Here is a 12878-nt window from a genome sequence, read left to right as displayed (position 1 = left end):
AGTGTAGCCAAAATATAAAATATGATATGTTGACCAATTTCATTCATTATCACAGTATAATAGGAATTTCTCTGAAAACTTAAGGTTTAACATCTGAAACTTACATAGCTGCTGCTTAGAATTTCATTATAATTAGTAGTTTCCAGAGAATGGTTGGAACAGGGTCTTTTTGCCCAGTTAACTAAACCAACCGGTGGAACCTCCTAGTGGCATTGAGAGGCAGGTTTTTTTTTTGGTAAAAAGATAAGGAGAAGAAAGGTTATGAGTGGAAAAAAAGAAAGCCAAGAATGATTATCCCTGTGTCAGTAGTCACATAAACCATATGAGAAATGTTATGCTTTTAAAATAATTTCTAGTACAATAAACTTTGTTTCAGGAATGTTTGACCTAATGATTTGAGTGCCTCCCCTACTCTCTGTACCCCATCATACTGTGACAGATTATGTAATTAAAATAGACCTCATTTGGGTGATTTGGAAATGTTTATGATAAGAAATGCTTGTGTTGTAGGGGTAAAGCTCAGGTAGGTACCTAATTAATGTAATTGACCTTTAATATTAAAACAGAGAAGATTAATCAACCCCCAGAACTACTTAGGGTTGTTGGAAGTGACTTCCAATTTGAAAATCAGTAAGTGGTATTTTTAATTAGTAAATGATCTTAGCTTCATTAACTATTAATTTCAGTTCTTATTTGAACTAAGTCTTAAGTATCTGGTCTGTGGCTTAGTTACATTTGCACTGAGGTTGGGATGAAGGGCAGGGGCAGTTGATGTGAAGTGTCACCATTTTATTGTGAGCAAAGGGTAGTCCTGCTTTTAGTATACACTACTTTGAAGAGTAAAGAGAGCTAATGTCTTATTTTGATCCTTAAAGATATGATTAGTTTCTAAATAAAATCTGAAACAGCATAAAAGAAGACAACCTTTGTCCTTCAATAGTTTTGAAAGCTTGAACATATCCATTAACTTAATGAGACTGTTTCATCATCTGGAAAATGGGGCTGTTAGTACTACAGCAAAGCTCTGGCTCAATACTTGGCACACGTACACACACACACAAATCCTCAGCAAATTTTATTGTGTCTCCTCCCTTCTTTTTTTTTTTAACCCTTGCATGCTGTGTGAATCTAATGAAGCAAAAGATTATGAGAGCATTTTAAAACTCCTTCTGTTATTCACTTGGAATTGTCCCCCTTCCTTCTTTATTTTATTTCTTAAATTTGGTAAACCTATTTTCAGGCACCAAATTATTTATATTTATAATGGCAATTTAGGTCACTTGTGTAAAGTCTGTTTACTGATAAAAGTGACAGAACTTGACAGAAATAGTTATAATATCTTTATGTCTTATGTAGCAGTGTTGTTTGGCTCATGGAGACTTACAGTTATCAAATGAAAGCTAAAATCCAGCTAGAAATAAAAGGGAAGAAGACCAGCAGATTGAATAGGAGAAGTCTTACACTGTAGTATAACTCCAAGAAAATAATAACAAAGCTGATGGGAATCCTCAAACCCAAGTTGTCCTCTCAGAGGAGTACAACATCTCCCAGGAAAAGAACTTCCACTGAGTATGCCTGCCATGCTCAGTCATTGGCTGGGAATACCTCATAGGAAGCTTTAATTTACCCCAGCAAGAGAATGGGCTTGAGAGCTTAGTAGCTACCACCATTGGTCTTTGCAGTGGGGAATATGAGAGGCAAATTTTCATAGTCACCACAAGTTTCTTAAGAATACAGACTTTTCAAAAATATTCCATATAATAATTATTATTTATTAAATACATACTATATTCCAGGCACTGTATTAGGCATTACATCTATAGCGTGATCTAATCCTCACAAAATTATACGTAAGGTAAGGATGCTAATCCCACACGTTAGATGAGAGAAGTGACCTCCAGAATAATTAGATAACTTGCCCAGGTAAACTTAGATACAATATGGTAGTGAGTGAATTCTGGCATATATTAACACCGTTCCACATAATTTTAAAAGTTATTTATATCTATTCCATTAATTACTCATTGCAGAGATATTAGAGAAGAATAATTCAGGATATTCAAAAGTTGGCTTTATACAAAGGCTGTTAAAAACAAATATAAGACAAAATTATGATTCTGAAGTATCTTAGCCTGGATCACTTTTTTAAAATTGGTTTCTTATACATGACAATAGAATTCATTTGGATAAAATTATACAAACATGGAGTATATCTTATTCTAATTAGGATACCATTCTTGTGGGTGTACCCAATGGTGGTGTTTACTTAGGCATTTTCATGTATGTACATTGGGTTGTTTAGTTTTTGGTGTTGAGTTTTCTTGAGTTCTTTGTGTATCCTAGAAATTAATGTCTTATCTGAGTTGAAGGTGGCAAAAGTTTTTTTCCATTCTGTAGACTCTGTCTTCATGCTTGCTTCTTTTGCTGTGAAGCTCTTTAGTTTGATCTCATCCCATTTACTGATTTTTAAAATTTTATTTCTTGCACTGTTAGAGTCTTGTTGAGTCTTATTTGAGTCTTGTTGGAGTGTGAGGCCTGCATTTTCTTATTATGTACAGTGTTTCTGGTCTAACACCTGGGTTTTTGATCCATTGAGTTGATTTTTGTACAGGGTGAGAGATAGAGGTTAAATTTTATTCTGCTGTATATGGATTTCCTGTTTTCCCAGCACTATTTGTTGAAGAGGCTATCTTTTCTCCAATGTATGTTTTTGGTACCTTTGTCTAGAATGAGATAACTATATTCATGTGGGTTTGTCTCTGTCTTCTGTTCCATTAGTTTTCATGTTTGTTTTGCTGCCAATACCATGCTGTTTTTGTTACTGTAGCTCTGTAGTATAATTTAAGGCCGGGTATCGTGATGCCTCCTGCTTTGTATTGCTTGCTAAGGTTTGCTATTTCTATAAAGAACATCAATGGAATTTTAGTAGGAATTGCATTGAATATGTATAGTGCTTATGATAGTATGGTCATTTTGACAATGTTAATTCTGCCTATGCAAGAATCATGGGAGGTACAGACTTTATGGTACTTTCATACTTTAGAAAGTGACTAGGTAGGGTGATAAGTAAAAATGTTTTACACACACATGTATATATATTAAAAATAAACTTAATTGAATTTTCAGGGACTTTATAGTGGCTGGTTTGGAAGGATTCTGTTGATATTTCAGTTTAACTTATATTTAATTTTATTGCCTTCACTATTCCAGAGGGGAAAAATTGGAGATATGATGCTTGTGGTCCCAAATGTGCTCTTTGTTTTCACTGGCTTAAACGGCTTGAGACAAAGAGAAATAAAACCTGATTAAATGTATAATATGCTTTTCAAGTTTTCTCACCATTTTTTGTCTTTATCGTTATTTGGTGTTTATGTTGTTCCATGTTCCTGTAAATCTGTGGTACGTTCAGAAGCACTATTTAATATCAGGAGTTAAAGAGTTGCCTTGCCTCCCCCACTTTTTTATTTGTGTATTATAATGGACTCTATTACATATTCATACATGCAAACAATTAAAGTTGATGTTTTAGTCAGCTTTTTCACTGCTGTAACTAAAAGATCTGACCAGAACAATTGTAGGGGAGGATACGTTTATTTGGAGCTCATGGATTCAGAGATCTCAAGTCCATGGAAGACCAGCTCCATTCTTCGTGGCTCAAGGTGAGGCAGAAGAACATCATGGTGGAAGAGTGTGGTGGAGGAAAGCAGCTCATATGATGATTACCAAGCAGAGAGCCAAGCAGAAAGATTTGAAAAACTTGACTTGAAATGTGGGGGTAAAACTTGGGTAAAGGAAGTTGCAATTGTTAAAGACAATACTACCACTAAAGAAATGCTAAAGACCTTACCCAGAGACAATAAGAAAGATGGCTTGAGGACATCTCACGAGCTGGCAAAACTATACTCTTCTCAGGCACAAGGTAGTAAAACTAAAAATTTGAGACCACTGGGGCACCCTTACACAATGTGTTCAGCCAGCTAGGCATGCAAAGGCTCCTGCAGCCAGGATCCCTCAAGCCTTGGCTACTGCTCAAGTAGATCTTGGCATCAACCGTGTGGTTCTGGTTGTACAGGATTGAAGGATGCTGGAGTTAGGGGGTCATGAGACCTTCACCAAAATTTCAAAGGAAGGCCTGAGAGGCTAGGAAATGTTCCCCAGGGTCAGAGTCCTGTGGACAGGCCCTGAGAGTACAAAGCCTGGAGATGTGAGGAGGAAGCCCAAGCTGCAATAGAGATCCCAAAAATCAAGAAATGACAGTAATATGGGACATTGTCCTAGGAAAGTTTCAGAAATTGAGCAGAGACAAACCAACAGAAAGGGCATTTGAGCTACAACCAGCAAGGCCACAGGGGAGGAAATATACATGTCATTTGGAGAAAACATCACAATGTCATGTGCTCTAGACACTGGACACAAAACTTACAGGACTTGTTTGCCCAGCTGGATTTCATTTTTGCTTTGGTCCCATCCCTTCTTTCTATGCCCTGTGTTTACCGTAGACCTTTACATATTGAACACTTTAAATTGCTTTTGATTTTTCCAGGAGCTCACACTGCAAGATTGCCTTGAGTCTCAGAGAAACATTGGACTTGAACTTTTGGGCAGTTTTGGATCTATTGAGACTGTGGTGACTCTTGGAAATGGATTAAATGTATTTTCCATTGTAAGATGAGTATGAGCTTTTTGGCCCCCCAAAAAGTCTAGATATTAGGTGTCCCCCCAAAGCTTGTGTTTAATATAATGCAAGAAGGATTAGAGGAGAAATGGTTGAATTATGAGGGGATTAACTGAGTGGAAACTGAAGGCTGATAGAGTGTGGTTAGAGGAGGTAGGTCATTGGGGATGTCCCTTTGGGGTATATATTTTGTACCTGGCAAGTGAGTCAGTCTCTCTCTCTCTCTCTCTCTCTCTCTCTCTCTCTCTCTCTCTCTCTCTCTCTCCCTCCCTCCCCTTCTCTCCCTCTCTCCCTCCCTCCCTCCCTTCTGATCCTCATGTGAGCCGCTTCCTGGTACCACGTACCACATTCTATTGCTTTGATGTTCAGCCTCACCTTGAGCCTCAAGGATGGAGCAGGCTGTCTATGGACCAAGACCTCTGAAACCTGGAGCCTCCAAATAAACTTTTCCTCCTCTATAATTGTTCTGATTGGTTCTTTTATAGAATTTTTTATATAATTGTTCTGGTCTGCTCGTATCAGAGAAAAAGCTGGCTAAAACAGTTGGCCAGTATCATTCACCATTGTTTCTCCTTTGCCTCCCTGTTTCCCTCCCAAAGGTTGCTTTTTTATTAGATTCTCTAAAACTTTGTATTTGTTGTTGGTGTTCAGCTGCCTTGATATATTTTTATAACAGTTTTACCCAGATACAATTCATATACTGTAAAATTACCTTTTTAACGTTTATAATTAATTAGTTTGAGTTACAGAGTTGTAAAACTGTCACCTACTGTGGAATTCCAGAATAGTTTCCTCACCTCAAAAAGAAACCCTATACCCATCCTTTTTTTTCATCAGTACCCATCCTTTTTTTCCCACTATGTTCTGGAAATCACAAATTCACTTAATATTTGTTGGTAGGTATGGACTTGCCCATTCTGGACTTTTCATATGAAGGAAATCATACAATATATTATTTTTCATGTGCGGTTTCTATGTCTTACAGTAATGTTTTTTAGGTTAATACCTATTTTATCATGTCTCAGTATGTCGTTCTTATTCCTGGTTAAATAATATTTCAATTCATGGATATGGTATGTTTTGTTTATCTCTCTATCAGCTACTGAATATTAGGAATGTTTATGTTTTGGGGCTTTTATAAAGATGATGCTATGAATACTTGTGTACAGATTTTTGTAGGGACAGTTGTTTTCATTTGTCCTGGGTTTATTTCTAGGGGTAGAATTTCTGGGTCCTATGGTGATTCTGTGATTGACATCTTGAAATTTTTATCTCTTTTCCAAAGCTGTACTGTTTTACAATTCCATAGCAGGGTATGATCACTGTACTTTCTCTATATCTTTGGAAACACTTATTTTTAAAAACTATTTTCTTAAATTGTCAATGGACCTTTATTTTGTTTATTAATTTATTTATATGTGGTGCTGAGAATCAAACTGAGTGCCTCACACATGCTAGGAAAGTGCTTTGCCACTGAGCCACAACCCTAGCCTTGGAAACACTTATTATTATCCTTTTTAAAATATTTATTTTCTAGTTGTTGTTGGATGATTATAATCTACTTTTTGTTTAAACCTATCTTAGTGGATGTGAAAGGGATGTCTCATTGTCATCTTGATTTGCATTTTCTGATGCTAATTATGTTGAACATTTTTAAATGTGTTTATTAGCCATTTGTACTCCTTCTTGGGATTAATGTCTATTAAAACCCATTGCCTATTAAAATTTTTTATTTTCAAATTAAAATATTCTTGGGCTTTTTTGGGGGAAGTTTTAGTTTGACAGAAAAATGAGTTGAAAGTACAGAAAATTCACAAAAGCTACATTTACTGTTGACCTTGTTTCCCTTATTATTATTGTCTATCCTTAGTATAGTACATTTTTAACATTCACTAAAACAATATTGACATAGTTCTAATTGAAGTCTAGAGTTTGCACAAGTATTTACTTTGCAGGGTACAGTCTGTGGTTTTTTTCTTTTTTTTTTTTTTTGTAAATGCATCGTGACATTTATCTACTGTTACAGTAGATTACAAAATAGTTTCAATGAACTGAAAATCTCCTGAGCTCTACCTATTCATCTTGCCTTCCCTCAAAATCCCTAATTATCATTGATCTTTTTACTGCTACAGTTTTGACTTTTATAGATGGTCATTGTTAGAATCATACTGTATATACTTTTCAGATTCTTCAAATTGACTTTTATTGCTTAGCAATATGCATTTAATGTACCTGTATAACTTTTCATGGAATGATAGCCCATTTTTTTAGTGTTAAGTAATATTTCATTATTTGGATATATCATAGTTTATTTATCTGTTTACCTCTTGAAGATCATATAAGTTACTTCCAAATGTTCGTAATCATCAATGAAGCTTTTTAAAAGATTTCTGTGCAAGTTTTTGTTGTTGACCTAAGTTTTCATCACATTTGGGTAAATATCCAAGTAGCACAATTGCTGTATTTTATGGTAAGAGTATATGTATTTATGTAAGCAACTGTTAAATTGTCTTCCAAAGTAGCTGTGGAAATTCTTATTCCCATTAGCAATGAAGAGTGTTTATGTTGCTCCATATTTTCATTAGCCTTTGTGCTTTTGGACATTAACAACATTTTAATAGGTGTGTAGTACAATCTCATTGTTCTAACTTGGAGTTTCCTGATGGAAAATGATATTGAGCATCTTTTGTATGCTTATTTGCTATTTCTATCCAGTTTGATACTATGTATCTGTGGGTTATACATACATTGATTCAACCAACTGCAGATTGAAAATATTGGCAGAATTTATAGTGAACATACACAGATTTTTTTTCTTGTCTTTGTTCTCTAAACACTACACTACAACATATGTTTACTTAGCATTTATATTGTATTAAGTATCATGCAATCTAGAGATGATTTAAAGTGTACAAAAATGTGTGTAGGTTATATGTAAGTATTGTTCTATTTTATACAAACAACTTGAGCATCTACAAAGTTTGGTACACTCTCCCCCATCCATCTGTGTATATTCACTGTAATCAATTCCCTATGAATACTAAGGGACAGCTATATCTCCTTACTATATGTTTATTGCTTCAGTTATGCATTTGTCACAAGTAATGGAATGACAGATAGATGTGTTTTAAGAATTTTAAATGTTACTACATGTATAAACCCAATTCTCAAGATTATTTAAAACATATTCACTTATTTCTGCTCCTGTCTTCTAAAGACTGGAGCCCAGTCTGCTGAAGGTAGTTCTGCTTTTTTGGCTTATTGGTCCCTAACCATCCTCACCTTCCTCTTTCTTGGCCTCTTATGTGACAGTAATTCTATTTCCTTTCCAGATTCCCAGGCATATACCTCTCTTTTTTTTTTTTAACTTTCTGAATTACTATAATAACTAAAAAAAAAGTGTTATTTTTCTGGCCATGTAGTTGGCATTTTGGTATTTTTAACAGCCATTAGAATATTGTTGGAATGTATATTCTTTGTTAATAATCTACTTAACTTATTACAGTAGAATAAGATATTAAGAAATCATATTATTTAATATTTTATTTTCAGGCAATGTGAGCATAACTTTGAACTTTCCCAAAGAAAGTTTGTGTGGTCTATAAATCTGCCAGGACTCTGTATGTCTTTTTTAAAAACTTAGCACCTGAGCCCCTTTCATGGAGTTAACTCCTAGTTTTTTTTTTCACTGTAACTCAGAAAACAATAGGATTGTAAGAGTCTCCTTTGATCCCTGCTTAATTTTTTTTTGAAAAGTTTTATTTATTTTTTTATTATAGTTGCAAAAAAATTTACATAAGTAACAGCAGCTTATTTCAATATTTCTTACAAATCCTAAACTGGTGCTTCTCAAGGTACATGTGGTAAAGTACCAGTTTCTATAATTTCCAATTCACCAGACTGATAGTTTTGCAAAATATAGTACAAATGAATTGCTAGAAAAGTAAAAGTTTTAAAAATATAGAATACAGGCCTCAATTCTTATTATCAGAATCATAGATAAAAATTTAGTCTGCCAAATTGCTATAAAAGATTTTAAACATTCTCAATTCTGTATCTTATTGCTGAGCAGTAACAAATAGTTCATGGACTAGTAATAGTTTGCAGTTAAGTTCTGGTGTACAGACTGTATTTTTTAATAGCACATACATAGCTTGCTGTTTAGGGTGTTTAATGTTATTTCAGGAGCATCTTGGTGATTATGATGTATAATTGTTGTCCTTTAAAAATTATTTTCATGTGTTTTCTTTTCAGAATCGAGAACTCCAGATCATGAGAAAGCTAGATCACTGTAACATAGTCCGATTGCGTTATTTCTTCTACTCAAGTGGTGAGAAGGTAGGTGTGACGGATAGTATGTATTCAATATTGTGATAAACTTGGTATTCTTCTAAAAATAATACTTCCCATACCTTTACCCTAACAAAATAGTTTCGCTAATTGAATGAAAGCATTCAAAGCATAGGCCCCAGTGATTTTGAGCATAAGAAATGGTCATTGAATATCATTAGTTATAGCAGGAACATGCTAATAAGAATATAAAGGGAATGATTTTTTGAGAATTTTCTCCTTTTTAAAAAAAAAACAGCTATCTTTAGTTCTAGAAGGTTATTTTTTTTCTTGATACTTCTATGTTTTTTATGGAATCCTCATTTCATCTGTTTATTATAAGGAGGAAAATTGTCATTTTGCTAAGTGGAAGTTGATGCGAGGTGAAGAGAGGAAGTGGGAGGACTCTGATAGGAATAGAATGAGGGTTAAACTTTAGAAAGCAAGTTTAATTGGTCTTTGATCAGAGAAAAAAGATATAGTATTATATTACAGAGCTTATTATAAATTGTCACTATTTCTGATCACACTTAGTTTTGTGAAAGTAAAGGATAGTTAAGACTTTGAGCTGTGAATGTTCGTCTTCCTTGGTCCTCCGTTGGTCTTTCTCCTCAGAAGATGTAATAACTTATGGCAGTGGAGAAGAAAGCAAAGAAAACCAGTTTCTACTGTTGTACCTTGGTCTTTTTCTTTCTGCCCATCCTTTTCCCCAGTTTTAATATTTCCTTAAATTTTTTTCTTTACTGGTTTTGGATGGGGGACCTGGCAAGTAACATGGAAATCAGGGATTTTTTTTGGTGGTGGTGGTGGTTGTTTTGAGGGGCAAAATAAATATGACTTGAATAAATTCACTTGATATTTTGGACTTAAGATTTTATGCATATAATCTGTAATGTTCTTAGATCCATAATGTCTCTTGATTTCTAATCCAATATTAATTTACTTAACTGTTTGTAGATTAATCATTTTCCATTAAACTTTACTTAGATTTTCTTGGAAATTCTTTTTCTTTTCCCATGACAAACCCAATGATATAGAAGAAGACCTATGTATTTTAAGGCAAGGTGGTGTGATATCCATGTCTGTGGATCTATTATGTGTTGTGTATATATTTGTGTGTCATAGCTAATATGTGTGACCAGCCATACTTAGTAAATATGTCCTTTATCAACACTTGTTCCTTAGTCATTTTTAAGTTTAAATTGTGCCTCTGTTTGTATTGTGAATTGTAAACCTCATAGATATTTTCAGTTCTCTTATTTCTAAACCCAATTACTTGGTTTATGCACCTACTGCCTATTACTCTCTTTAATATTATCTATTTTGGCAAGTCTTTGTTTTTCTGTACCTTTCCAAATAAGATTATGAAGCATATATTATGTTCCCAGCACTCTTAAAATGAAATTTTGCATCCTCATGGCTTTTTGTTAGTAGATGCTAGACATCATAATACCCCAGGAAGTAATAAGAATACGAGCCTAAATGAGGCCATGAGGAAGCATTAGGGGGATGAGTTGAGGTTATTGCAAAGATCAAAAGGAACAAGAATTCATTGTTTCAGGATTATAGAAATGAAAGGCTCTGGTAGGTTCTAGGTTAGATGAGTTCAAAAGGTGTATGGAAATTTTAGAAATCTGCCATATTCTGTACCATCTTTAACTCTTTCCCTTTTTGTCATTTTCTTTCAGTCTTTCTCCACTGCTCTCTATTGAGTCTCTGTCTCCCTTTTTGGATTTCTGTTTTTCTGTCTGTGGGTTTTGTCTTTCTCTTGGTCTTTGTTACCCACTTCTTTCCATTTCCTTTCCCTCTGTAACTCTGCCTCTAGTTTCTGCTCTCTTCTCTCTTGGTTATTATATTCTGTGGTTCTCCATCAGTCTTTTTCTGGGTTTCTGTACCTCTCTTTTGTTGGATTTCCATGTATCTTACTTTCTTTGTATTTGTGATCCTCTACAAATTTCTTTATAGATTCGTGCCTGGCTTGAATTTTTCTGTTTCTTAGTGTCTTTTCTCTCTGGGCCTTTATTATTACTCCCTTTTGATTTAAAAATATATATATATTTTTTTTTTCACTGTCACTGTCCTAATCTTTGAGAGTTCTATGTATCTTATTCCATATGTGCATGTTTATATATATTCTTAACTACTTAAAACCTTTCTGAATATTAATGATCTAATTAAACTTCCCCTATTATATCATAATATTTAGTTACGTAATATTCTGTTAAGTTGTACTATGTAATATTCTCTATTTCCCTTTGGTTATTTTTAATTTTAGAATTGTAGCTAACCTGTTTTTGTCTATAAGCATTTTTCAGCTCTGGGTGTAGTTAAAAGAGTTATTTCTATAATATTAGGTAAACATTTTTATTGACTTCAGAGTGGCTGAATGAGATGTCCATTTTAGGGAGCTTCTTTGTGTTGTATTTCACCCTGTCATTTTAAAGACTTGGTAACTAGAAATATTTGGGTTTCCATTCCAGTTGTGCCACATGATAGCACCTTATCACTCTGGGCAAGATATTTACTTTTGTAAGTTTGTCCCCTGCTTTCTGTATAGTAGAGATTTTGTAAGGAACAAATTTAAAAATGTTTGTCCAGTGCTTATAGCACCTTGCATGTAAACATTAATTTATCATTTTACAATAGCAAATATATATATATCACACTTGTTGTGCATCAGATATTGCCCTGAGCTCTTACCTGTACTTTGTAACTCACTTAAACCTCCTTATACCCCATGTGAAGAATTGTTACTATTGTTATCTCAATTTTTATAGAAAAAGAAACCAAGAAAATACCATTTAAATTACCCGAGTTATACAGTTATAAATGAAAATGTTGGGAGTTAACCCTAGGCAGTCTGATATCAGAGTTTTATAATATGCTTTTCTATTTAGCCTAGAATGTGTATTTCTGCAGAAGCAGTATACCAGAAAGGTAACATTGAAAAATACCTTAGCAATGATGCTTGAATAAGGGAATATTGTAATAGTAGCAGTAGTAAAAATAGTTATTGTAGCAATAATAATAGTAGTAAAGGTAATAGTAATGATAGTTAAAAATTAATATATTCTTTCCAGGGCATTAATCTAAACACTTTAATTTTATTTAGTCATTTAATCCTCACAACAGTCCTATGGAATGGAAGCAGAGAGAAGCTAAATGACCTTCCCATAGAATCACTCAAACCAGTGTTTTAAACTTTGGGTCTACAAAAGATGTGTGACCCTTCTCAAATGATTGTGTCTTTTATTATCATTACTAATACTTCTACTACTATTATTACTACTGCTTCTATTATAATATGTCCTTATTCAGCTATCATTACTACAGATTATGTATTTTTTAGTGAGACCTAGCTTGTATCTTTTATTAGATTCTGAAAGAGTTCTCTACCCCAAAAAGATGAAGAACAATTTATTGAGTCATTCATCTAAGAGACAAGGAGATGTGATTATAGCTAACTGTATAAATATTAAGAGCAAATGTTTTAATTTTTTTGTAGGGGAAATACTGGTGACAGGGGTCTTTAAACACTGAGCTAAATCCCTGGCCCCTTTTGTTTTTTATTTTGAGACAGGGTCTTGCTAAATTGCTGAGGCTGGCCTTGAACTTGGAATCCTCCTACTTCAGCCTCCTGAGTTGCTGGGATTACAGGTGTGCACCACCATACCCAGCTATTGTGTTTTTAATTAGATGAAACTTCTAAGTTATAGAAAGAGTTCCTCATCAACTTTACAATCTGTAGCTTTCTCCCCCCTTTCTTTTTCTTTATCTCTACCTTCCTTCCTGTGTGAAAGTCACAAATAGCAAGGAATTTTATTCACATGCATAAGGGCACACATACATGCACAGTTGTTTTCATAAACTTGAT

The 12878-nt window shown here is 34.1% G+C and overlaps 1 protein-coding gene across 1 annotated transcript in view; it reads left to right on the top strand.

Annotated features, from left to right (window-relative positions):
* Nucleotides 1–12878, top strand: part of Gsk3b (glycogen synthase kinase 3 beta) — a 160987-nt gene that overhangs the window by 77847 nt on the left and 70262 nt on the right. Inside the window, exon 3 of the mRNA XM_026393932.2 lies at nt 8930–9013. Within this exon, the coding sequence (XP_026249717.1) occupies nt 8930–9013 (84 nt within the window). The remainder of the gene's footprint in view (nt 1–8929; nt 9014–12878) is intronic.

The sequence above is a fragment of the Urocitellus parryii genome, chromosome 2, assembly GCF_045843805.1.
Source record: "Urocitellus parryii isolate mUroPar1 chromosome 2, mUroPar1.hap1, whole genome shotgun sequence".
NCBI lineage: Eukaryota > Metazoa > Chordata > Mammalia > Rodentia > Sciuridae > Urocitellus > Urocitellus parryii.
Note: the sequence above shows the minus strand (reverse complement) of the source record. Positions and strands in the feature narration are given on the sequence as shown.